The sequence below is a fragment of the Pyxicephalus adspersus genome, chromosome 2, assembly GCF_032062135.1.
Source record: "Pyxicephalus adspersus chromosome 2, UCB_Pads_2.0, whole genome shotgun sequence".
NCBI classification, from domain to species: Eukaryota; Metazoa; Chordata; class Amphibia; order Anura; family Pyxicephalidae; genus Pyxicephalus; species Pyxicephalus adspersus.
Genome location: NC_092859.1, coordinates 140,036,141 through 140,062,813, shown reverse-complemented (window position 1 = coordinate 140,062,813; position 26,673 = coordinate 140,036,141). Strand labels below are relative to the sequence as shown.

General features: G+C 39.3%; 2 protein-coding genes across 2 annotated transcripts in view; one reads left to right on the top strand and one right to left on the bottom strand.

Annotated features, from left to right (window-relative positions):
- The window catches only part of MEF2A (myocyte enhancer factor 2A), a 59,164-nt gene extending 48,349 nt beyond the window's left edge, over positions 1 to 10,815 (top strand). Inside the window, exon 9 of the mRNA XM_072399127.1 lies at positions 52 to 10,815. Coding sequence (XP_072255228.1) covers positions 52 to 388 — 337 coding nt within the window. The 3' untranslated portion in view covers positions 389 to 10,815. The remainder of the gene's footprint in view (positions 1 to 51) is intronic.
- A 5,410-nt stretch (positions 10,816 to 16,225) lies between these two features.
- Positions 16,226 to 26,592, bottom strand: LYSMD4 (LysM domain containing 4). The gene is made up of 3 exons (XM_072402665.1): positions 26,429 to 26,592; positions 18,371 to 18,653; positions 16,226 to 18,002 (listed from the first exon to the last, which is right to left on the bottom strand). Exons 2-3 carry the CDS (start codon positions 18,638 to 18,640, stop codon positions 17,508 to 17,510), a joined length of 765 nt encoding a protein of 254 aa, XP_072258766.1. The 5' UTR covers positions 18,641 to 18,653; positions 26,429 to 26,592; the 3' UTR covers positions 16,226 to 17,507.
- Positions 26,593 to 26,673: the final 81 nt, after the last annotated feature.

The window sequence follows — 26,673 nt, the reverse complement described above, 5'->3', positions numbered from 1 at the left end:
TCTGCCTCTACTCCCCCCCATTATTACAGTTTTTTTTTGTTTATTTCACAGGGCTGGTGGGCAGCTATCTCAGGGTTCAAACTTATCCATCAATACCAACCAAAATGTCAACATCAAATCAGAGCCGATCTCCCCTCCACGTGATAGAGTGACCTCCACCGGGTTCCTTCCACAACAACATCCACAGCACCAGCCCCAGGCTCGTCCAGAAATGGGGAGATCGCCCGTAGACAGCCTCAGTAGCTCCAGCAGCTCCTACGACGGCAGCGACCGAGAAGACGTCCGCAATGATTTCCACTCCCCTGTCGGCATGGGAAGAAATCCTAACACTGAAGATAGGGACAGCCCCTCCATGAAACGAATGAGGATGGATGCCTGGGTGACATAGAGGTTTTTCTTTCCTCATCAGTGGCTGAGCTCCATGCATATCAAAAACTTTTTCTTTTCCAGAGGATGCAGAACCCTTTAAATATATATATATATAAATATATATAATTATATATAAAAAAAAGAGAAGTCCATCACACACACACGCACAAGCTCATCTTTTGTGTGTCTGTGTGTTCACTTGTGTTTAACACAAATTCTATCAGGTACCTGCTGCAAATGACTGTACTCAGACCTACAACTTTACGTGGCAATGTGGCACTTAATTTGGAGTTTGACCCTTTCCTGGAGAAAACGCATTAAAATCAGAATCTTGTACTGTACCACATTGAGACTGCAATAGCAAAGGGATGATTTTTTTGTAGGCTGCGATGGGGGTTAGTAAAAATGTGTATATGTGGTGCCCTATTGTAAGGCCCTTTTAACCACCTTGACTGACTCAACCCCCCCTCTGACAAGAGGTTTAAACAGTACAAAGCTTACTGTCCTTAGCCCTTGTGTAGGCAGACCATTTAAAGATGTGGCTTTGTAGCAGGAATAAAGACCCGAAAGCAGGAAACAAAAGAAAGCAATACTGTATATGTAAACGTTTTATCCTACACAACCATGCCTAAATCCCCCCTCACAGTAGGAGTATATGAAGGGCTTAAGCCACACAGTCTATTTTTGCACGTGCAACACAAACAGCAATCGTAACGGAGAAGGGAGGTTTCTTGTCAAGTGTGTGGCTTAAAAAAACGAAAAAAACAAAAAAAAAAAACATATATATATATATATAAATTAAAATGGGATTGGGGGGGGGGAAGCATGAGATTGTTTTTTTTTTTTTTTTTTGAAGATCTATACATCTGGCGGCGTTTTAAAAGAAAAAAAAAGTAATATATTAAGTTATAATTGGAATATGTTTAAGAACATTTCTTTTTACATTCATACCTTGAAAAAAAAACAGATAGAGAACTGATTTTAGCTTGTGTATATTTTATATTATTAAAAAAAATACCCTTATGAATTAATGACTATATATAAAAGTTCTATACTTTTGAACACGTTCTGCAATGAATTATTTATATAAACCAAAGCTGTATGTTGAGCTTTTTCTTTTTCCTTTTTTTTTTTTTTTTTTTTAGACTATAGATTTATCCTGTAATTCCTTGATTTTTATATATTTTATTTTTTGCTTTAAAAGTAAAAAGAAAAAGTAAAAAATATTCATGCAACATCTGCAGAAAGAAAAAAAAAAGCCATGATATAACTGTATGTAAAAATTAAACTTTGAGCCAAACTCTTGTTCTTTTGTATATAACATCCTAAATATTTCACAACAGGGTGTAAGTACCAATTTATTATTGTATGTTCACCAAACCAATATATATATATATATATATATATATATATATTTCTGATTACTGCCAACTTGAAGTGATAACGGCAATATCCAAGTAGAAAAGTATAAGAGTATTTAATGTGTAATGTACAATTTTGTCAAATATGCTGTATTCCCTTTTGGGTGTTATTTGCTAGTACTGTTACTACACAACTCGCTTTTTTTCTGAGAGTTGTATAAAATTTTGTTTTGTGGTATTCGAAGTGGTGTGTTTTTGATCTGACTTAATCTTTAATATCTCATGCACAGCATTGTGGCAAAATGTGACTGGAGAAAACCAGTGCTCAGGTTTTAGGAAGCGTCATGATTTGGATATGGTGTTTCTTTATAAGATGGCGAACTCTTGAAATAGCTTTTAGGTCTTCAGGGAACCCCTGCTATAATTACTATATCCTCAGCTCCCAGCATATTAGTGTGGTTTTCAGTGGGAAGAATACAGTTTACCTTGCTGGCCATTGAAAGGAATCTCACCTTTACAGAGAGCCAAAACAGATCATTGGTGTTACCTAGTGACCTGAGAGGCACAAGGAACTCCTAGCAACCTTTGGAGGAACCCTATGGTTCTAGAACCCTGGTTGGGAGGCACTGCTCTAGAGAATTGCCCCACTGGTGTAAACTATACAGAAAGACATTTTTTATATAAATCACAAATTATTATTACCAGTAAAGGTATCCCAACTTGCAGGTTTTTTTTTTTTAGATAACATGGTAAGGGAGATTTCTCCTTACTTCCTTATTAAGTGACTGGTGCCACCAGAAAAAGAAATTCAGGTGAAGTTCTCTAATGGTGCACTGCATTGAGAAGGGTTATTACCACTGCCAGATTTTTACAACTGCATATGTTGCCTTTGAAGATATTTCCCTTCACTTCTTGTTTCAACTGAGGGCACAACAAAAACAGTGATTATAACACCACCTCTTTCCCAAAATAGAAGGTTTTAATAATTTTCCATGGTATGGTAATGCAAGCCTTTCTACCATAGCAAATACTTGTGGATCCTGCCAATTCATAGTTGATCATGTCAGTTCTGGTGTCAGCCTGCAGGTCTATATTGTTGCATGCAATAAATCATGTCTCCACATTGTCACACCTGGTAAATTTGCAGACTAAATAATAATTCAAAATGGTGGGGATTACCAGATGCTTCCTCCATTATGTTAAAATACTGGCAGAAGCTTAACTGCAAATTTAGCAGCACCCCTGAAGCACTACCTACCAATTACCTGTTGTGCCTAGAAAATATTTGAGTAAATAATGGTTATTTATAATAACCTTAAAACTTACAAAAGGCTGCATAACTTTGTACATTTACCAGCCTCTTGCAATGCCCATAGCTTGGTAGGTAAAAATCTGGTACCACACTGCCCATTTCTGCAAAATAATGTCCAATGGGCTTGAATGGGATGCTGCTTCTGCTAGAAGGGTAAGCCTATCTATATAATTCTAAATGTAAGTCTATGTATTATGGCTATAGACAATTTGGTAAGCTTCTTACCAAGGCTACATACACGTCAGATGATTTTTGTCCGACAATCACCTTAGGACTGGTATCGGACAAGAATCTGGTGTATGTACAGCACTCGTTGTTCATTATCTGTCCTGGTGGATCGACCAGCGATCGTAATGAAAGTGATAGGGAGAGAATGCAATGGGGTGCCGTGCCATCATTTTTCCCTCTCCATAGAGCAGAATGGTGCTATATGTACAGTGCTCGTTCATGCATTGTGTAGTGTTTTGTTGTTGAAAGGATTGTGAAAGATCCATTCCAATGACAATTATTTCACCTGTGTACCCAATCTTGGAGTAGGGAAGTACAAACAAGGGGGTTGCTCAGATGTGTGTATTAAGAGTACTGGCCAACTTTGGATTGAAAGGTTCAAGTAAGCTGCTCAAAACTTTACAGGTGGTAAGCCTAAGGTAGGTAGTTAATATCTAACCCATTTCCAAATTTACTGTGAATAGTCCATTTTATAAGCTGACTTGAATGGCAGGAAATTAGAAAACATTGCTGGGTAACTCCAAAGAAGGACGCTTGAATCAGTGGCCAATATTTACTGAAAACATTCTATCATGGCGGTGCCTATATAGTAACTTGTAAAATACTCCTCTTTTACAAAAAGAATCCAAGATAAAAAATTAAAAAAAAAACTTTAAAACTTGTATTCCTTGATCTAATAGTTTTATTTGAAGTCTGCAATTGGCAAAGTTCACGCTCCTTGCTTCTTGTAGAGTTGTATTGCTGACTATTTGGGAATAATATTTTTATGAACTCCTGGGCAATAATGTGCCCTTTGGCAATCAGAAGCGTTTATTTTAGAGCAAGACTTTGGAACTTCCCAGGTGAAAAGGTTGGGCAACCACAGCTCCTAAATTGAACCTATAATGGGAGATAATGTAAGACGCCATTGCCGAACTCTGTCTAAAGAATAGTAATTGATGTAATTGATGTAAATCTTATCTTTTGGCTTCAGTCACACCTGAAACGTTCATGCAGCTGTGGTACAGATTTGCCTCCTGGCCGATTACCTGAGCTGTATACTCATTGTTGGTCAGTGATGCAAAATAGGTTAAAGACAGAGGATCAGAACAACAAGCAGCCAAACTGTACATTTTAGAACCAGGTCAGCAAGGGCTGCTGCCATAACTTTTCCGTGTAGTTCCCCTTAATGAAAAAAAAAAAAGGTTATTAAAGTTTGATAGGAAAAAACCTTCTAGTAGCCTATTTAGAGTGACAACCTCACTACCATTAAGATATGTGCCGAACCTCCCCATACTGGAGTTGAAGGTTACTTAAAAATCTTCAACAAAGCTGCACAATACTTGCCAAAGACTTTTTCAATAGTTTTGCAAAATGTTACAATGTTATCACAGGAAAAGCATTTGGGATATTTGAGGTTTTTTTTTTTTTTTTTTCCTTTGTTCATCCAAATTAACTTGTACTGTACATAGGCGGACAATAGCCCGATTTGCACAGCATCAGATATGTATGTACCAGAGAAAGGCCAGAAGTTGCTGCCAGCCATCACTGAAATGCTTTCCTTACTAGAAAAACAGCAGCTGAACTCCAGCTGCCACAGACAAACTATTCTTTCTGCTTTGTGCAATTTATCAGCCCCACAATGAATTACTTCTGTAATTGTGTAAGTAAAAGTATTTCTTTATCTTTTTTAATATCCCTAATTTTTTTGTATGCTATTGTAGTTTGTATCAACATTTAAAAAGACCTCTGGGCAAATACTGAAATGCAAAACTTTGATAAGATATGTAAATCTTTTTATTGTGCCATAGTTTTTCTGACCATGGAAAAAAAAACACCAAAGTAAATCTGAGAAGAGAAATAAGGGGTCTTATAGGTATTGTGGAGTACCTGAGTGCCCAATTATTAGGTCTGGTTACGGGTATGTGGGGCCTTTGCTACAATGTTATTCCCCTGGTTTAGACATTGATGTCAGGATGTGGGAACTAGGCTGTAATGCTGCAGTGGGTAGGTAAGGAGAGAATGTGGCAGAGTACATGCCATGCCTGAGGGCACTGCCATTGACTAAAATGTTTTCAATATTGTCTGCATATGAAAAAAAAGATGCAGCCATCATATTTTAGGCATCAGGTGCCAGATTCAGACCTTTGCTGAAGATTTTTATTTGCTTAAATGGGATAGTGATGCCTACACAGCATTTTTGTGCCTTCAGAAATGTCAAGTAAAGTTATGTTTAGACCCGCTTCTGAAAAACAGCCATTAAATGCTCCTGGAAGCCTACTCTGCACAGCTAGGCTTTCAGGACTGGAAACATTTGGATGGCCAGACATCCCTGAATGCTACATGGAGCATTTGAACTAATGCTGGTAAAAGCCTAAAACCTGCACAAGAAAAGACCCATTCATAATAATTTAAACTATTTTTTACAAGGCTTTTGTAAGAGCTTGTAGGTGTAAGCCCTTGGCCTTGATAGGGGTTCATCTGAACAAGGCCTAATTGTTGAATCAGTGATAAGGAAGCATACCAGGTAGAATACAGCCAGTAATAGAACATTACAAGGTAAAAAAATCATATACTTTTTATTACATGGGCAGCAATATTTTTTTTTTTTACAAGTTTCCCTAAAGCATGGTATCACCTGTATACCATCTCTTTCTAACGAATATCCTGAATCAATAGTACCATTCCATTCTAGTTATCCATCATGTGGATCAGTGGTTCCCAACCTTTTGAGGCTTGCGGACCATTAAATGGTCCGCATTAAAGTGAAAATCTGGCATCCTTACAGGTATTCTATGATACTGATGGCAAACCGCCATGACAGATCATTAAATGACGGACAACTAATAGGATAGCAAAGGAAGCATCCTGCTTATCCTTTCTTCTCCATAGAACAGCATGGGCTGCTTGGCTACTCCACTAATTGTCTGTACAGTGCTCACTTTTACCCAAAACAATCAGTAAAGATCAAGCAAGAACAACGTCTTCATATGAAGATTTAGTTTTACTTTCAGCTTTATTTCAGCTTGTTCATTACAGCACCAGAGGTCTCCAGAAGTCTGCATCAAGCTCAAATGCAAGCTGAAGTGTCAGACTTGCACACCAAGAGCCTATTCTCACCTGCATGTTCTGTTGCATTACCTTGATGCGCCCTGAATTGAGCTAGCCAATTGATTTGAATGGGTTTCCATGCCCCATTTTCAGCAATGCAGTGTACCCCAATGTTTGCATGTTACAATACACAGATATATTGTAGAAGTGTGTTGGGTTGCCATCCAAAAAAAAAATGGCCCTCTAACATATTAAGGTGCACAGTAACAGTGTAACTGAACCATAAATAAGGAGGAAATGTGCTTTTGTCATGCATTAGCAAGCACAGTAATGATTATTAAAGTTCAAATATTCAGATTTTTCCAAGCGCTCCGTCAAAGATGTACTGTTAGCCCAAAGTTCCCATTTAGGGATATCATTTGTGTCCTTTAGTTAGTATCCTAAAAATCCACAATCCCTTTGCAAAACTAGAATCGGACCTGTATGATGGATGCTTTTTATAATAAAAAAAGTTTTCCTTGGTTTTTGCCACTTTGCTGTGCATGAAATGATTAGACTGTGCAATGGTGAAGAAGAGACATTCAGTTTGTACAGGGGTTTTAGAATATATGGATGCCTCTCCTATACAGTGACTCTTTCCCCCTTACTGTCTATTATTCTTGTGTGCCTTAAGAAATGGCTGTGCTGACTGTATTGTCCTATGCAGATTCCTCTTTAAGTAGGAAAATTCAAATGAAACCTTTTAATAAAGCTGCTCAGAGCACTGAACTGCAAAATAATGAGCTGCTTCAAGAAATCATCCCATTTCAAGACTTACCTCCAAAAAGGTCAAACATTATATTTTTTAAATGAAAAGAATGTGACACCTAAGTGTTATGATCGGGCTGCTTCTTGGAAAATTAAAGCAAGGAGGTGTCACAGAGGGCAACCAGAATCCATGTTCAATTCTCTAAGAGCACAGTGGCTTTTACGGGCAACTGTCCTGGTCCTTTATGTATCGTTTTTCATTATTAAGTCATTTTACCTTGATTTGTACGTATTGGCTTGGAATGAAAGATGAATTCTTTCGCTATATTATGAAAAAAAAAGATAATTATTGATATAAAGTCTTGTATACAAAAATACAAGTGGCTTGTTCTTCTACATTTCCCTGTAGAAGAAACAGAATATACTTCACCAGTCCATTGCATATGCTTTGTGTTATTGTCACGTTTGCACCAAGCGTAAGCTTGTTTGTGTTTTTACGCCATATGACTCCAGATTTCCTGTGTTTGGCCTAAAATAACTAAAAAAAGCTTTTTAATGTGTTGAGTAAAATTTTCAGATTGAAACACTGCCATTGATTTCATTACAAGAAGTTTATTAGTGTTTGTGAATTCGGCTTTGACTAGAGGCTTGACTGTGGACCAGCTGTTTTTCTTGGTTCGGTAGAGCTCACCCTGCCGGTCTAATGCTGAGTTCCTGAACAAGACCTGGGCCTATTAGCAGGTTCTCTAGGACACATGAAAATAGAGTTGTAGATGTTGATTGATTTTTTTCACTTGGGAGGTGGGGGGGTATGCAGGCTGGTCCATTTTTTATGTACCATGTCAGACTTTCCCAACCTTTCTACCTTTGGAGTAACCCTTCAAATTTCAAGGACTCAGGGAATCCTTGCTAACATTGTTTAGATCTACAAATCTAAAAATACTCTTAACCATTATTCATTATGATGAGGTCAAAAAGTAATGGAATAATGCATAAGAGCATATAATTTGGTGTGATCATATTTGACTCCATAACAGATACTTTAACACCATTCAGCTCTTTGAGGAAACAATAGCACGACCAGAAATGAATGATCATAATGAAAAGATAGTCAGGAATGCAAATGTAGGGTTTTTTTTCTTCACAATTTTGTGAAAGAAAGAACCTTTGTTCTTGTGGTTAATAGTAGAAAGATGTCAGACTGGTGGCCAGTGGCAGAAAAACCTGTTTATAGTGGCCAGTGGCAGAAGAATGATGTTGACTAGTACATTGACTCTACTACCTACCGGTGCTCAGGGGTAAAGATACCCTCTTACCCTGGTGGCCAGTAGCAAAATAACCACCTTACACTTATTGCTAGTTAAAGGGGGACTCCTTGCCATGGTGCTCAATCGAAGAAATACCCCCTTACACTGGTAGCCTCTGGGAAAAGGGCCACCCTACATTGGAGGTCAGTTGAAAAAATGCCCTGTAGTAGTGACCTGGTAGTCCTTTTGGTCCCCCCTACATTAATGAGCACTGGCTTCATGTCACTTGCTTAGTCAAGTAATGTCAATGCAGGAACTAGGTGGCTACTAGGTGGGCATTAGGTGGGAGATCAGTCCACCAATACTTACTGAATGAACCTCCTGCAGGAACTCTATGGTTTCACGGTACCCTGGTTGGGAAAGGCTGTACTAAGTGCAGGAAGTCAAGGAAAACAACAAAATTTGAGTTCACTTAAGGTAAGGCTGGTGAAAAATAATTAGTCCTATGTTTACTAAGTGTTCTTTCCTTTATTTGATAGTCATCTTGGACTGACCTAATAACCAAATAAAAAGAAAGTTATCACAAAATATCAAAGCAATTTGATTCTCCTACAAAACAGCTTTTCATAGATCCTTCCCTCATACCTCTGAATTTGGATCTTTACTGTTATAAGATAATACGCCTTCATCACTTGGTAGCAGTGAGCATGCAGTAAGAATTCCACCAGCTCTGCTGTGTTAATATTTTTTTGGAAGGTCAATTAGGATTAGTAAAGAACCTGCAGAAGTTTGGGTGCTGCCACTGATGACTTATTCTTCTATGACCCACTTGCTGTCATTCTCATACTAGCATTGGCTCTTGGGTTACTAATATCGAAAAAGTATTCAGATGTAGCCCACACTACACGAAAAAGTTGCAATAAAATGTACAATAGCAGCTTCTCCTAAACCTGTAGGCTGCAAGACATGAGTCAATCAGCCAAAGAATGGTAATGCAAGACAGGCGATGGTAGCAAATTTATTTCTAAAGAACGGGTCTACACCTAAAAACCCATAGACTTCTATAAAGCATACATCTTTATTAGTACTAACGTGTTTCATTACCATACCTGTTTTTATGCTGAAACACATTAATGCAACACACAGCACTTGCATTGGTTTGCTGGATTACCATTCACTTTTCATAGCACCCCAAATGTACTGTACAAAAGTAATACAGAAAATGTGCAGCAACTTATTTTGGTATTTTGCTGGCCTAGCTGGTAAGAATGTGACTTGTTTCCAATATTCTTAATAGAATTGAGCTCCTTAGAACAGTATATTTTCCCAGAAGTGGTGGCAACCTTTTACCTGGGCATTAATTTTGCTCTAATGAGTTCAAACAATGCTTTGCTTTATAAACGTACTGACATTTCAGAAACCTGAACCTTCAGACTTATTGAGCCTGCACATATTCCCAACGTATTGTTAAGACTTTGTCACACAAAAAAATGTAAATACAATTGCAAATCCATCTACAATAAATATTTCAAACAACTTTTAAAAGTTACCCTGAATTATGGCATTGCAAAAACCCAGCAAATACCTGTGTTATTCTATAACTGAATCAATGTGTTCCTGGGAAACTTCCATGGATCCTAGACCAAGGCTGAGTCTTGTCTCCAGAAAGACATGAAGATCCATTCTGTCCCACCAATAAATCTTTTTCTTGGTATTCTGCTCAAAAGCCAGACCTTTCTTGGCTGATTGGTGGGGTGCCAAGAAGATACGAGTAAAATCAATGTCAGCCTTGACCTAGAATCCAGTGGCACTCCAGATATCTACATGGATTGATTTGAAGACCAACCCAGATCCTTGCAGGTCCACAAGGTTCCCACACTTTAACACTTTTGTTCCCATAGGCCTTTTTATAAACCAGGTCTTCTTCACCTCAACAATCATCTTTGCAATAGCTAGGCATCCCTTCTTTTTTTACATATCTAAATCCAAAAATATTGGCATTCAATTTGGCATAACTGTCCTTTGTATTATATAAATAGATTTTATTTCACATATATTTATCATTTCCTCATCCTTTGAATTATTCTCAACAGGTCTTATATCTGTTCACAAGGCATACATCATAAAAATTGAACTTTCAGGATGTTTTTGATTAGATATCATTGGGGGTGGGGTACGGTTAAATGAAATGCAAGACTCTGAGTTATGATCAGAAGACACACAGGTGGCAGTGATCTGTCTGCGTGCGATTACGTGCGTGTATTGGCTAAAAATGCTGTTTGTGGTTTGCAGACATTGAATTCATTGGCGACAGAAGCTGGACTTTGTCGCAGTCACTTTAGTGTAAAAGGGAATTAAATCATATGAACTAGTAAGAATTTGTTCCAGGTGTGTTATTTCATCTTTATTATACTTAATGGATATACTTGTGACTTTTTGTTAAATGGGTATATAAAGAATAGAGATTGTAAAATATTTGTATCCTGCATTCACTAAAGTAAAGATAATGGCTTTTACTGTGCACCTTCCTGGATTGTGTCGTCTTTCTCCTCAACACTGGAACAATTCTGTAACACATTCACTTTTTATTGACATTCATTAGGTGAAAGCTTTAGTGATGAACACAGCACTATTTTCTTAGTGTGACTTTTTGGACCACAATTTTTGTTGTAAAACTTCACTATTCTAAATTTAAAGTTCAACCATGGCTTGGTTAGATGAAGGCCAAACAGTGGAAACCCCAATTTGAAGTTTGATCAGCTCAGTGGTTCACACTCTGGCCTTTGCAGTGCCGGGTCCCAGGTTCGAATTTCAGCCAGGACACCATCTGCATGGAGTATGCATATTCTCCCTGTGTTTGTGTGGGTTTCCTCAGGGTGCTCCGGTTTCCTCCCACATTCTAAAAATAACATGCAGTTGGGTTATTTGGCTTTCCCCCCAAATTGATCTTAGACTGTATTAAGGACATATGCCTATGGTAGGGATATTAGATTGTGAGCCCCTTTGAGGGACAGCTAGTGACAAGACTGTGGACATTGTACAGCGTTGCGTAATATGTTGGCGCTATATAAATACCATGTAAGGTTTTCTGCCAAGCAGTTCAAATGAACAGATGGCTCAGTTATTATCTTGTAATAATATAGCACCTTTACAAAGTCTATAGTCATGTCACTAAGAGGGGCTCACAATCTAATGTCTGTACCATAGTCATAGCTCTTTATTAAACTCTAAGGTCAATTTCGTGTAGAAGCCAATTAACCTAACTGTGTTTTTGGGATGTAGGAAGAACATACTAACTCCACATAGACAGTGTCCTAGCCAAGATTTGAACCCCAGTCTCGCAAAGGCAAGAATCATAGCTATAGAGCAGGAGTGTCAAACTCTGGCCCGCAACATCCTTTTTTTTTTTTTTTTTACCCCCAAAGGAAGTTTAAAAATGAAAAAGCGCCGCTACTACAATTCCCGGCATCACTCCTGTCTCTGGACCAGCGGGCTGGCTGCCGATGCGTGGTCCCGCATTGGACTGTTTTAAAGATGCAAGTATTGCTGGGAATTGTAGTGGGGGCACTATTTCATTAAAGAGGAAGTTCCAGCCACGGGCCACTCATAAGATTTAGCCGTGCGTTGGCTGAGTATGGCATTTCCAGCACTCCCCCTCAGCTACACGTGGGAGGTGCCAGGAGGCTTTTGGAGTTACAGGGGCACCTTGCCGACCCATGGCCTTGTGTCATATAGCGGTGTCTCAGGCTGTGCATAGCCTGCTGTTATCCAAGTGTATGACGCTGTGGGTGCTGCACAATTTCCACGTTACATCTCGGACACAATGCCAGCTCCGTACCCAAGCTGCTCAATGCTTTCTATGTGCGGCAGCATAGAGATATGTGTGAGCAACTATTCTCTAAGATGAAGATGAATAAAACATCGAACAGGAGTCGTCTTACTGATGGAAACCTCCACTCAATCCTGAGGATTTCCTCAGCTCAGAGCCTGACCCCAAACATTGATGAAAAAGCATCAAGAGGAGATGGCTTGGACCTTGAATAAATGTTTTTTTATGTACTTTTCTTTGCTACTCCAAGGCATGGACTTGAATGGTTGGATTTTTATAGAAGAAAATTGTTATTATTATTGTTAGCCTGTGCAAAAAGGTTACCATTGAAATTTAACTCAGAAGGCTACAAATAGTGAAAGAAGCATAAGATTTTTTCTTACATACAATTTTAAAAACAATCCTATGCCTCTTTCTCAATTATAGGCTTGTTCCAGATTGAATGTTAAGCAAAACCTCTTTGTTTCCATATGAAAAGGTTTTATATCTAATGAGAAGGAAAAGCTTCCTCAATTTTTCTAATAAATTTCAAGGTTGGCCCGTGACTTTGTCTAAGTTTTTAATTTTGGCCCTCTGTGTATTTGAGTTTGTCACCCCTGCCATAGAGCCAACAAATTAACTAAAATACTATTTTTTCCTCTTTTCTTTACTTTTTAAAAAAAAAACTAAAGTTTTTACCACATTACCAAAATACCAAATACCTTCTCTTTTCTTCTTTAAATTGCTTATTATTCTCAAATATTACCTATGCAACAGTAATTTATTTAACTTGTACAGCCTCTTAGAAAATCCATGTCATACATCCCAAGGAGCAGCAGTGATTAAGTGCAAGATTTCCTGCGCATGTACATGATCAAGCATGAGCCGTAAGACGTCGGCTGCAAAAAACAGAAACAGCTGGCTCCCAATAACACAGGAAAGAAAGATGGCACCATGGGATGAGATGTGCTGCAGCTGAATAAAAAAGGACTGGTAAGTGTCTATGCTGGATAAACAAGAAAAAAAGGTAAACATTTGGGGAACATTTTCCATGGGGAGGTACAGGTCCACTTTAGGGTTTGCCTTTTTATCATTTAAGGAAAAGTATACCAGAGGAAAATTGTGGATGACATTGCATTCCTTTTTTACAAGTTGTCTGGCTGTTTATCTGTTATCACTGACCTAGAAAAATGCAGTTTATAAGGTCAAAGTAACATCTGAACACCTAGGGTCAATATATTTGCAAACTTGTTCCAGGTCAGTAACTAATAAAGTTTTGTAACCAATAAATGGCAGACAGGATGGTCAGCAATGGCAGCCTCAGTATTGTCTCTATATCAGAAGTAGTGCAGTTTAAAGTAAAGCATTAGACACAAAGATTGTCCCTTTAATAATAATAATAATAATAGGAACAGGTTAACTATCACAGCTGATGTGTTACAAATGTTTATGGCCACATAGTGAATAATGTAAACCTTCCCATACTTTTATCTGGTCCTGAACTGGTACTGTTTCAGACTACTCTGGAGCCTCCAAGGTCTGCCAATGCTTTGTTTAGTAGCACTGAAAATGTGAAAAGTCAGGATCTGGTTCTTTTAGGGACATTTGCTGGGGTTTGGAAATTAAGAGCTTCACAGGGGCTTTCGAAGATGTTGACATATAAGACTGAATTGATATAATTATATAATCTGATATACAGATGCTCAACTTTAGGACAAGTCCAGCAAACGTGGAACATAAAGCCCGAGGTTTGGCATCCTCTGAAACAGTTTAAATACCGGTACCTTCTTCCAAATTGGTGATCAGTGGTTTGTTTGGTGCCTACTTACATTAGTGGCCAGGCAGTCCATTGATTTCACAGTAGAAGAAGAAATAGTTGTGGTACTCGTAACAGCAACTCCTGTCTTCAATTTTCACTGACAGGTATTGATAGCAAGTGCACAAAGTAGTTTTAAACTTTTAGTCCATTTTTCCTGATCTAACCTCACCCTACCCCTCCAAAGATACATACGTATCTTGTCTATGAGGCTGTAATGTGCAGGTGCAGCCAGGACAGTGAAGACTTGAGGTTCTGAATATTAAATAAATAGTAGCAGTATTCTCCCCCAGAAATTTTTTAGCTGGGTGGGAAGAAGCTGTAGGTGGGTGGTTGCCCTGTATTGTGAACAAACTTTTCGGTAACCACCAAAACCACTCATGCCACTTTACTAGTGCCTAATGCCCTTCTATAACAAAGAATCTCATACCTCTCAGTACTGTATTTCTATTACATCCCAACTACACATAGTGCCTCATATTCTATATTACATTCAGTCCTCCATCCTCCTCAGTCACATTCGAGCCTCAAACCATTACTTGCATTGTCTCACATTCCAAAAACATAGTGCTTTTTTCCTTTCCAATACATGCAGTGCATCATGCCTCTCTGTAACTGTGCCTGATGCCTCTCTATATTGACTCCTATTTGTTTTTTGAAGACTAAGCATTCATATGTGATATGAAACATGATTTCACAAGGTAGCTAATAATTTATTCTTGTTTACTTTCTGCTTTCACAGCACAAAGACATTATATAGTAAAGAATTGTAGTACGAGGCTCAGGTTTGCTCAGAAATAAGGTTTAATTAGTGTTTTGTAATTCTTACCAATAACATTTTCCTTCACAGAAGAAAATGAACAAAAAACATTGCTTTTTTTTTTACATTTTTGCACTGTAAACAATATACTTAAAATTTAGCACTGGCAGTTGCCCCGACTGAATCCAGAGGCTTGTAGTAAGTCAGAGAAGGCTTGTGTGCACTTTAGTAGCTAGTGAATCTTTCTGACACCAGGGTAATGATTCAGTGAATCCCAAAATGTTTGTAAATACCATATGCATGGTTTCTGCTTAGCACTTATACATGGCCAGGAGGTTAGAGATTGTTTAAAGTGGAAACCTTTCTCTACTGGGTCTACCCGGTCTCAATGGCTTGCAGCACTAGGGGCCTAGGATTTAATTGTAGCTGGGTCACTACTTTTAAGGAGTCTGTGTGGATTACCCTTAGGAATTCTTTTTCTCTCCTGTAAACATACTGGAAGGTTAACTTGGCACATGGCATTTAGCAATGGTAAGACCATTAGATTGCAAGCTCCTGTGAAAGACAGCACCCTGACTATGCACTCTGTAATGAGCTGCAATGGACGTCAGCCACTATATAAATGTATAAATAAATACTCAGAATAAAAATGAATAAAGACTTGCAACAGGGCATTACCCTCAACAGAAATGTTGAAAAATGTTGTAGGTCCCAGAGGTCCAACAACATCAGACAGGTAGGTATCTCAATACCTAGTATTTTCCAGTACATGTTTTCTCAAATGGATTTTATTGTGGGCTTGTATCCTCAGGAACTTATATAATGCATTTAACTTTATTTTATATAAGAAACATTTTATATACCTGTTCGTTATGACAACAAGGTTACCTATAAGAGATAAAATATTGCTGCTCGGTTTTTAGTAATACATCAATTATGAAAGAGAGAAGCAGCACACTGGAGTGTAACAGAAATGGGCTCATCAGTCTTTTTCTCCTTTGCAAGCTACTGGACAGAAAGGCCTGGACCTACTACTTTTATAACTATTATTATAACTGCAACAGGAAAAATGCAAGGCTGTGCTGTCTCAAAGCAGTGTAAATACCTGGATTGAGCAGTCAGAAATAGAAATACATTGGCAGGTAAAAGATGTAAAAAAAAAACCTTACATAGATTTCATCAGTGTAGTTAGCTGATTACCTAGAGTTCAGCTTTAAGCACTTAGATTAGATTTTGTTTAAAAAAAAGTTAAACTACATATAATCAAAGTAGTAACACAGAATTCTGATTTAAACATTTTTGAGAAACGACACAACACACCACAGCACAGCCATCAGGGTGACGCACTTCTTCTCTGCATCTTGTTTCATTTACTACAACCTATATGGCTGCCTGTGTAAACTTTTTTTGCCGTCTCCTACCCCACGGCTGCACAGCTTTCTGCACTCTAGCTCATACTTTACATTTTAAAGTTAATAACTTTACAAACCAATGAGAATAACCATATCAAATATTCTGGCTATATGTAGGTCAAACCACTGGTCAGCTTTTGTGTTTTAAAACAGAAAAAGAGAAGAAGGAACTCAGCTGCTAAAAACCTTTTTTTAAAAACCTCAGCAAAGGTAGAGAGATTACTAAGCTAAGGAGGTAGTTACCCCCCTTCCCAATTCTGGCTGATGTCCCCTTATTTCAAACCTTCTTGTAATCCAGTGGCAGGGCTGTTGTCCCTAGAAAGGACTTTATTGTGTTTTTCATACAATGGTTCTAATATTTCTCACAGTACTTGGTGTATAACATGACACTGAAATGGCTGGCACAAAGATTTCAAGTTGTGCCTTTTCTTAATTGAACCGATTTCTCCACGTATAAATTGAACAGCTAACTCCTTTACACAATCTGTGATCCACTGATCTGTTTTTGCCACTTGGGATTCTTATTGGACTCTTTCTTGACTTTAAATTTGATCGTGGTGGGATTGCTGGATGCCCAGCAAACAGCCATTTTATCATAACGTGCATTTAAATTGAATGAAGCACATACACATAATTGTGCAATGGAACTGCTTTATATAGGTTGGGAATCTTTGGTATAGACAATCAGGAAAGCAACCAATAAGAAAAAGCTAAACCAAACTTTATCAAAATTATGCCACGGCTTTGTATCATGATCCTCTGACAGGTTTAGAAAAGGTAAACCCTCTACCTGGGAATTTTATATACTGTTTAGGTTGCCCTGGTTTACTTTAAAGTGCAGTGCCAAAGTGTCTTTACAAACCAGAGCTGGCAGAAGAAATCATGATAGATAATACCATTTGGATTTGGCAAATCCATAGATAACAAACATGTAAAAGACAGACCACATAAAAGATAGGTTTCTAAGAAAATACAAAAGAGGGAAGAGATTCTGAATTTTTCAGACATACAAGGAAAGCAGCATTAGAAACATGGCAATCAGATCTCATACAGTACTATGTCAGGGCAGGGTAAACATATGGAGGTATCAAAAACATAAAACGTGTACCATATCCATATTCTGGAGGTATGATTTCTGAGCAAAGTTAAAAGACATGGACAGAGATATGGAAAGCATTGCAGAAATTTATACTGTTGACAGTGCAATCTGCAACTTTTATAAATGTTCATAAAGCTAGTTGGTGGTCAGTGCTTTATGTAGCTGCCCATCCAAACACTGAACAATATTCTGACTTCTGCTATGGAGCAGCCACTAATAAAATATAGCATGACATGAGAAAGGGGGGACGAAGAATTCTCCAATGTATCACATCTCATCCGCCTAGGTCCAGAGGTCTTTGTGCACCCTCCATTAGATTCAGAACTGCTTTGGAATTGTACTTGTATTTGTCTGAGTGTGTGTGCCATTTCCAAAAAGTGAAGGTTTATCTGCAGCTCTTTCATAGTAGATAATATAAAAAACAGGCAAAACAATTCCAATTAAAAGCATGACTAAAACTGCATTCCACCATCGGATACCCCAATCTGCTCCGAGATAAGAGTCTTTTTGTCTTGGTGTGAGCGTTACTTGAAGGCTGCCAGAGCCAAAAGGTTCATTGAACAGTTCCTGGTTCTGTGCTGCTTCGATGGTCTGGTCTATCTTTTGGAAATACTGGGTTATGTCCGCGTTGTCTGCAGAGCTAACACTGGCATCATCGGGGGACATGGTGACAATGTCATGAGAATTTTGGGCGTCCGGTTCCTCATTGTGTTCTGTAAAAATCCCATGCACTTTTACTGGGATTTTGATCGTCTTTAAAGCGTACATATCCTGTTCTGTGAGAAAGTTGTTCACTCTCTTAATGTCAGCGACCTGGAGGAAACAACACAACACGTAAACATGACACTAAGCCTTGAAGCCATGTAAGTCAGTGATGAACCCAGAAATCTTTTTAAGGGGGGGGGGGGGGGGGATTTGTAGGTGGGTGGCAGCCCCGGTATTGTGACCCAACACAGTAACCACCCAAAAACAACAGCCTGGGTGGTTACTGAAAAGTGCTGGATTGTGTGCCCAGCTAATAGGGGCTGGAGAACACTGTAATATATATATATATAATTTTTTTTATTAGTCAGTATAAAAGGGGTTACAGACAAAATATTAATATTGTGGCAGCTAAATAAGACAGATAACTTGCCACAAATTCTAAAGTGAATTTACTGAGGAATAACTTCTTTGATTACCTTGCAGCCATACTGCAGCGCTAGCTTGTTCAGGCTGTCATCTTCTGTGATGGCTCGCTCCAAGAGAACCACATCGCCAACTTTCTCCCGCAATGCATTTTGGCGCTGGAACTCTCCACCCCGTGCTCGTAATTCCATCACATCAAGCTCCTCCTCAGATGAACTATCAAGGTCCGCTGCTCCATTAACAAATGTGTACACATGGCTTCCATGAGAAGAATGGACTCCAGTTGGTGGGAAAAAAGAATGAGAGGGTCCCTTCAGCCGCATTGTCAGAGGGGCTCTAGAGAAGATCAAATAAAAAAAAAATCTCAATGAGCAGCCATATACAAATAAAAAAGATAATGCTCAAATTTTGAATATGCTTGTCTTTAGTCATTTTTCATTTTAAACAAGTGTCTCAAAAGGACACTTATGCTACTTTGGCCTTATGTCTTGTTGTATGGTTTATACGAAAAAAAATTCTCTCTTTTTTTTGTTATTCCTATGTTTAAAAAAATCAATAAAAATATTGAAATACAAATATTGAAATGAGGTGTACATATGAGAGTTCTACCATTTTCATGTACAGACAGATTCTGGAATACCCATTACAACTTCTTCCTATGAACCAAAGCAATTCTTACATTTCTGCTATGAACCTATTTATTGGGTAATGTTTTGTTATTACATATGATATAAAATACAATGCATAATTTGTTAGAACAATAAAATAAATAAAAAAAACAAAAAACACTTAAGGGTTATATTGCTTTGTAAAAATGATTTAATAAAATAATTAGGCTGGGACTAGACAGACGTTTATAAAAACACATGTAAACATTCCTAATGCGTTTTTATGCAATTTATTAGCGTTTTAAAGCTTGCCGGTGGAAAATGTCTATTCTGTGTTTTCCCGCATTTATGTTTTACGTGCTTGAAAACGCAAGTGAAAATGCACAGTTGAAATCAATAGAAGCGTTTACCCCATTTGGCCTGGAGCCGCTGTCTTCCTTCTTCAGTTATCTTGACTGGCCTGGCCGTGATTGCTGATATTTCAAGGCAACCAACGCTGCACGGCTCAGGAAACAAGTGAGCGGCAACAAGGCAGGTAAAAACAGTTACTGAAGAAGGGATATCACCTGTCCATTTCTGCAATAACCAGCTACCTAAATTACCAATAGTTTTCCTTTTCACTTTAAATACCCAAAAGGGAATCTCTTAGTGAGCCAACTAAAAGCTAAAATTAAGGTCTAATTTAATATTATTGTTTTATGATCATATTGTGGGCAGGCAACCCCATCTATCCTGTGAAGCAGCAAAAAGCTCCATGGCTGTTCCAAGACCATTTAGGGCAGAACCCTATTCTGTAATTTCCCTTGATACATAACCTTTTGCCACACATCCCTATATTTAAACTACAGGTTTGGAAACGAGACTTGGGACTTTAAAAGCATTAAATACTAACAATATAATGGCTTACAATTTTACATTAAAAACATAAAAAGCACTTTATTTGTAATAAATAAAATTCATAAAACAGTTATAAAATGACATTACATGTAGACTCTTCCAACTATTCTACACATTTCGCTGAGCGCAGTCTGCTTCATCAGGAATATCTATGAATATACAGAATCAATGGGCTCACACAGGACGGAGCAATTCTTTCATAGAATTCTAACTCGGACAGACCAATGCGGACACGGCAAAAAAGCAGGGCAGGTTAAACTCTTCAATGGGGGAACAGCATCTAATCTATCATGGGTAAACTGTATCCAAGGGTTAATTCCATGTTGCTGGAGTTTGAAGGTTTTCCCTGGGTACTCTGGTTTCCTCCCACATTCCAAAAACATGCAGTTATTAGCGTCCCCCCAAAAAATTGCCTTTACACTGTGGTAATGACATGACTATGGTAGGGACGTTAGATTGTGAGCCCCTTTGAGGGACAGATAGTCACATGACTATGGACTTTGTACAGCACTACGTAATATGTTGGCGCTATATACATACTGTATAATAATATTGTACCACAAACTGAATATCCACACAATGAAGCAATACATGCACTTGCCTATACTATCTATGCCTTCCACGTTTACACAGTAGTGGGTCATCCGAGCATAATCCTTCATAGAGCCAGAAATCCTGTCCTGTTAGGACAGATAACTAATATCTGACTGTGAAATAATTCTGGGATACCCATGTGTACATTCTTCCCCAGCAATTTACAGTTTATGTTGATTTTTCCAGCTGAGAAAATGCAATTTATCAGTTAGTAATCAGTGAAATGACCTTGTGTTACAGATGTGTGTACTCGTGTTCCCTTCAGGAGCAAAGTATACAAGTGGAGATTGCAGAATTTTTTGAGTTGCAAATAAAAAGGCAACCAAGTGCTGGATGACCGGCTGGAGCATTCACAAAGCTGCCACTAGTAATTATTATTAGGTGATTGAAGTGTCATTTTCACATACAATTTTCTTGTCAGAACTCTCACTTCATGTGAACCCATAAAGTTGTGGGTCAGTATGAAGATTTCAGCCATCAAAGCCTTGGCCCTAGAACCCCCCCCCCCCCCCCAATGAAATCAATTGCTTTGGCAAGTGGACTGTATTTTGGGACATGGGTGGACCACAAAATGAAATAAACAGGTAGTTCCCGAGTTAAGGACATCCGACATATGGACGGCTCCTAGATACAAACGGGGCTTCCCTGCTTGCTGTGTGCAGGACAGAGGATTGATGGGGGGAGGGGGCGGTTCGCATGACTTGCAGAAGAAATCTTTTGCTAAACACAGCTGAGGTTGTGGGTGATCTTAAGGCTTGAGCTCTTTCTGCACTTTTGTAACTTTTTAATGACCTAAACAAACTCTGTCTAGGCTCCATTTTTTTTTTGCTTGTTTGTGATTGACTCACAATGAGGTTTTTATACAGTAACTGACACCACGCTGCCTAATAATATGTTGAGACAAACATCTGTCCAAATTACATTTATTAAAATAATGTACCTGCTCCGACTTACATACAAATTCAACTTAAGAACAAACCTACAGTCCCTATCTCGTATGTAACCCAGAGTCTACCTGTACTGGGAATAGCCAGAGTTTAGGGGGCTTATGGGGAATCCTGGAGTATTGACTAGAGAATGGTATGGACTTGTCCCCCCATTGGTTCCATCACTTTGTGTTTTTTTTTTTAGAAAGGGAAAAACACAATGTCAATGTAAAGGACGGACAATTATAGGATTGAAACGGTCCAAATGTGTATTCTAAATGAAGCATAAACCTTGAAGAGTCATTAAAATAAAATAAATAACTAGGATTTAGCATTTCTATAATCCTAATAATACAGTATACAAACAAACGTGTGAATGTGAAAGGAAAACTCGTTACTTACTGGGTGTATCAGCTACTAAGTCAACAATGGAAAGATACTCACAGAAAATCATTCCTATGCTGAGGGAGCAATGATGTACATGAAATGAAAAAAAAAATCCCATGTCCAGGATATAGGTTATAAAAGGAAACTAAAATTTCAGTTTTTTTGGACTTTGGGATCAGGCAGGGCATTATAGCAGAAGGGAAAAGGCCATGTCCCTTCTGAAATAATCATTTGTACCTGCCTGATCGCTCCGTGGAATGGTCAATTGTGCACATGCAGCTCAGCATTGGCTGCCAAAAGACCGAGCAGTCTGGTCTTCCCCTGTGCTTAATGGGACTTACTTGACTCCCACATACCTATTGAGATTTTCTGGTCTATTAAAAATGCCATCAAGGACTTGTCGTTGGTGCAGGGATGGGCTCCGACATCTTCACCACCGGCTCCACAGCGGACTTTTGTGGAGACAGCATACGAAGGAGTTACATTATCTCTGGTGGCTGGTCCTGTGTGCAGCTTTGGATGTCTCTTTTGTCAATCAGTACTACCTCCTGGTGTTAGTTTTCTCAGTTTAGGTCCGCTTTAGCAAAAACATTTAATGTGCAACGATTTTAGGACTGGTGATGAGGTTGCAGTACAGTTCCTGCTTCACCTCTGGCTCGGGAGGGATGGATTAAGGAGCAACCGCCCGCGGGTGCCCAAATGGAAAACGAGGAAAACAAAAAAAAAACGAAAACTTTTCAGGTCTACAGGGAACCCCTTCTATAATAACTATATCCACAGCTCATAGAACACTGGCGTCCTGGTCAGCGAGTAGAATGCCTCGAATATTGCTGGCCAGTGGAAGTCACCCTTAAAATGCAACTAAAGTCCCACTTTGAAACATGCATGATCAGGCGGGTGGTTATTGCAGAAAGGGATAGGTGATGTTACTGTTCTTACCCACCTGTGCAGCTAAGCGCTAGTTGACGAGGAAAGCTGCACCACACGATTCTATATGTGATTTTCCAGCCATAGAGAGAACTCGGACTTTATCCAGCCAAGAAAATCCCGTATTGCCTATTAAAAGGGAAATCTCTACAAACATCCATTTGGTAAACATGCTCTGTGCATCCCCTGAAGAAGCCTATCGGCAAAACATGATGGGATACAAGACTTTTTTCGTTAATACTTAGGGAATTCTGGTGTCTAGTAAATTGGTCAAACATCCCATGACTAAAGAAATGGCAACAGACCAATAAGTATTGTACATTGTTTGTGTATGAAAGTTATTTCATCCAACTATTTGTTTACAATATAATCTTGATTTGTCGCAAAAAAAACCCCTATCTTTCCTCTCTCTGATATCAATATTTGTTGTTTAGGAGGGCGGCTCCACCAAACGTACACGTTGAGTCTTATCCTCTTGTTATGTAGTTGACAGAGAAGTCAGCAATTTTTGCTTCCCTTGCTCGTTCTGGGAAAAGTTAAGTCATCCTGTCACAGCCAAACAAGATGGCCAAAAGATTGTATGGAGGAAGAAGAAAAGAAGGAAGATGGCAGCACCCTGCAATGGAATGGGGTTTGGCAAGTAGTGCGGGTTTAGTTCCACTTCAAAAGACAGCCAAATAGATAATTGCTTTCAGTGGTAACTGACCCGAGAGGAAAAAAATTGCTCAAGGGACCCCTAGCAACCTATGGAGGATCCCTGATTGAGAAACCCTGATCTAAACACACAACTGCCTCAAACCAAAGGGCTTTAAAGGCCACAGAATTAAAGACAAAAATGGTGTAAACAGCCAACACATTTCAGACGTTAAGCCTCAGCCCCTGCATATACCAACTGCTGCCAAATGTGCCCGTAAGACAATTCAAAACCCATATTTTTCTTCCATCTTTGAAATAGAAAATTGATTCTTAAACAAATTAAAAGACCAAGATATTAACGTCAAGCAGTTCTCAGAATTTGTTCGTCGGGGTGTCGGACATTTTGCCAGCAGTTTTGTTCTGCATGACAGCGAAGATTCTTTTTTTCCAGGCTTTGAAGCTTATGTGAAGACAATAAAAACAAAGCATGTTGTGATATGTAGCTTTCAAAAGTGTTAAACGTGTAACCATTAGTAGAGAACTTTACCATAATTTAGACTTTTATTCTGAGGTCACATGACTACACACACCTTCCACGGTGTGGAAGGTGTGTAAAAAAAAAAATTTAGCCATCTGGTGACAATAAGGTCCCTGCTAGGATCACTCCTATTGTGTTTTAATTCCCCAACCTCCTAGATTGTAAGCTCCTCGGGGCAGGGTCCTCTCCTCCTCCTGCATCACTGTCCGTATTCGTCTGTCATTCGCAACTCTATTTAATGTACAGCGCTGCGTAATTTGTTTAATAATATTATTAATAGACCAAGCCAGGCCAAAGCGAGAACAGAGCAGTGCATGGGCACAGTCTCCCACCACTCAGATTTAAAGGGCAGCATGGTTGGCTTTATGTTGGCCTTTGCAGCGCTAGAATGCTAGGTTCAAATCTCAGTCTGGACACCATCAGCAACTATCTGGACTTTGTATGTTCCGGTTTCCCCCCTCATGCCCAAAACATGCAGTTAGGTTAATTGGCTTCCCCTTAAAATTGACCTTAGACTGTGGTAATGACTGAGGTAGGTACATTAGATTGTGAGCTCCTATGAGGGACAGCTAGTCACATGACTATGGACTTTGTACAGCGCTGTATAATATGTCAGCACTATATAAAATACAAAGTAATAAATGCTGACAGATCCCAATTGACCACACCATTTGCTTACAAGCTTTATGTAATCAGAAACCTCAAGGAAGGAAATGCGATTGTCCGGATCACCAGATATCTGTTGCAATTGATGCACAATGTATGTAGAATAGACTGAGGAGGTGAAGGACTGGAACCTCTGTCAAATTTCTTTTCAAATTTTTTTTACAAAAATGATAACCAAAGTTGAACAATTAATTTGCCCAGAGGTAAATGGCTACATAATTAGTAATATTATTATCAAACAGGATTTATATAGCGCCAACACATTACGCAGCGCTGTACATTAAATAGGGTAATATTAATAAACAGGGGTTGCAAATGACAGACAGATACAAAGAGTGACACAGGAGGAGGAGAGGACCCTGCCCGAAGAGCTTACAATCTAAGAGGTGGGGGAATAGTGTAGTGCCATATGAAGAGGTCCTAACTGGTCATACAGCCTAGATTGTGATAATGACATGACCATGGTAGTGACATTACATTGTGAGTCACTTTGAAGGACAGCTAGTCACATGACTATGGGCTTTGTACAGCGCTGCGTAATATGTTAGAGCTATATAAATACTGTGTAATGGTAATTTTGTTGTCTATGTAGATTCTCTCTATTTCACGGATAAGCTCAGTGAGACTAAGGCTGTGTACACATGTAAAATATTTGTCACTAAAAACAATCTTTTGTGATCATTTCTAGTGACAAATTAGTGAAAGATGAATGAAGAAGCGTTGTACACACAGCACCTATTCTGTTCTATGGGGAGGGGAGAAGCAGCACCCCGCTGTTCTCTCTTCCATTGGCTTGTACAGCGGTCGTTCTACATCAACCATTTATGGATCTGTCCTGATTATATCAGCCGACTTCTGTGCACATGTCAGATTCTCACCAAAGAATTTCTGTTCGTAGATGGGGAGAATCATCTCATGTGTGTACTTGCGCCTGCGTCGGGTGACGTAGCAAGAAGAACCGGGAAGAAGAGGAGAAGACGGTGGCGCCCGAAGACTGATACCGGGACGATGCGGGACATGATGGAAGAGACCTCCAGATCAATCGACTGCCCTGCGGGATTGAAGGTAAGTGGATTTTTTTGGTTTTGGCGACTTTTAAGTTTCGTTCCTCTTTAAACCCACAGATCTGTCGGGAGGTTTCTTCCATCAGGTCCCATTGTTGTCCCGGTAGCCATCTTCGGGCCGGCGCTGAGAGAGTGCCTGGCGCATCTTCTCCTTACTTCTTCCTGCGTCACCTGATCTCACACTGCGCAGGCACAGATCGGGTGGCGTAGATTGAGGGAAAAAAATTGCCGATCTCACTGCGCATGCTTGCAAGCAGTAATTTTTTCCCCCATTGATTTAGGGAATGTGTGACGTAGTTATCCCAGGAGGCTGCAGCAATCAAGACAGAAAGGTCGGTGCTGCACCCTTTTTTTTGGGTGTTGCACTTAAAAAAAAAATAAACTAAATTTTTACTTTAAATAAAAGGGTTGTCGTCTTTTTTGTAAAGTATAAATTCTGAGTTTAGGTCCGCTGCAAACACACCAGATGGCAGGGAGAAGTAACGGCTGGGCACGGGGGGGGGGAGGAAACCTCATCAACAGCCGTCCAATGGCCTAAGAGATCTTTTAGGAGACTTCCCCTTATTTCCTGTTGTGTCTCAGGACAGGAAGTAAGGAAAAATCTCTCCTATAGGCCAGCAGCAATGCAGACAAAGCTGTCATTCATCGCCTACCCAGCCCTGAATGTTCAGATCCATTTATACCCCACATTGCCATTACTTGAGGGATTTAAGAGTTCAGCCAGGGACAAATCTCCTATTACAGCCATGCTGGGACTTGTAGTTCCCCATAGCTAGAGAGCTGAATATCCCCTTACTGCTCCCCGGTCATATAACAAGCCCAGCCCATACAAAGTCATTCCACAGTGCCCTAAACTCCATTATCATACCGTTCCACTGAGGTGCCGCACAGGCCTCACATCCCCGGTCTTGCTTCTTCCCCGTGGCCGCTCCGCCCTCGGTCTCCCCAGATCTTGCTTAGAAAGCTTCGCTTCTCCGGCCACCTGGGCTCGTTCTAGGGATAAAAGCAGCCAAAGCAACCTTTAGCCAATCGTGTCAAGCTGTTTCGTGTCGTTCAGCCAATCTTAGGTTAGAATGGATGCCCGTCAGCCAATGCAAATTAAGGAGGAAAAAG

What these genes read in the sequence shown, in the direction of transcription:
- LYSMD4 (XM_072402665.1), bottom strand. Translation starts at nt 18,640, where the DNA reads ATGCGGCTGAAGGGACCCTCTCATTCTTTTTTCCCACCAACTGGAGTC. An exon ending in CGCTGCAGTATGGCTGCAAG is followed by an intron (nt 18,003 to 18,370) that starts GTAATCAAAGAA and finishes TGTTTCCTCCAG; the next exon opens with GTCGCTGACATTAAGAGAGT.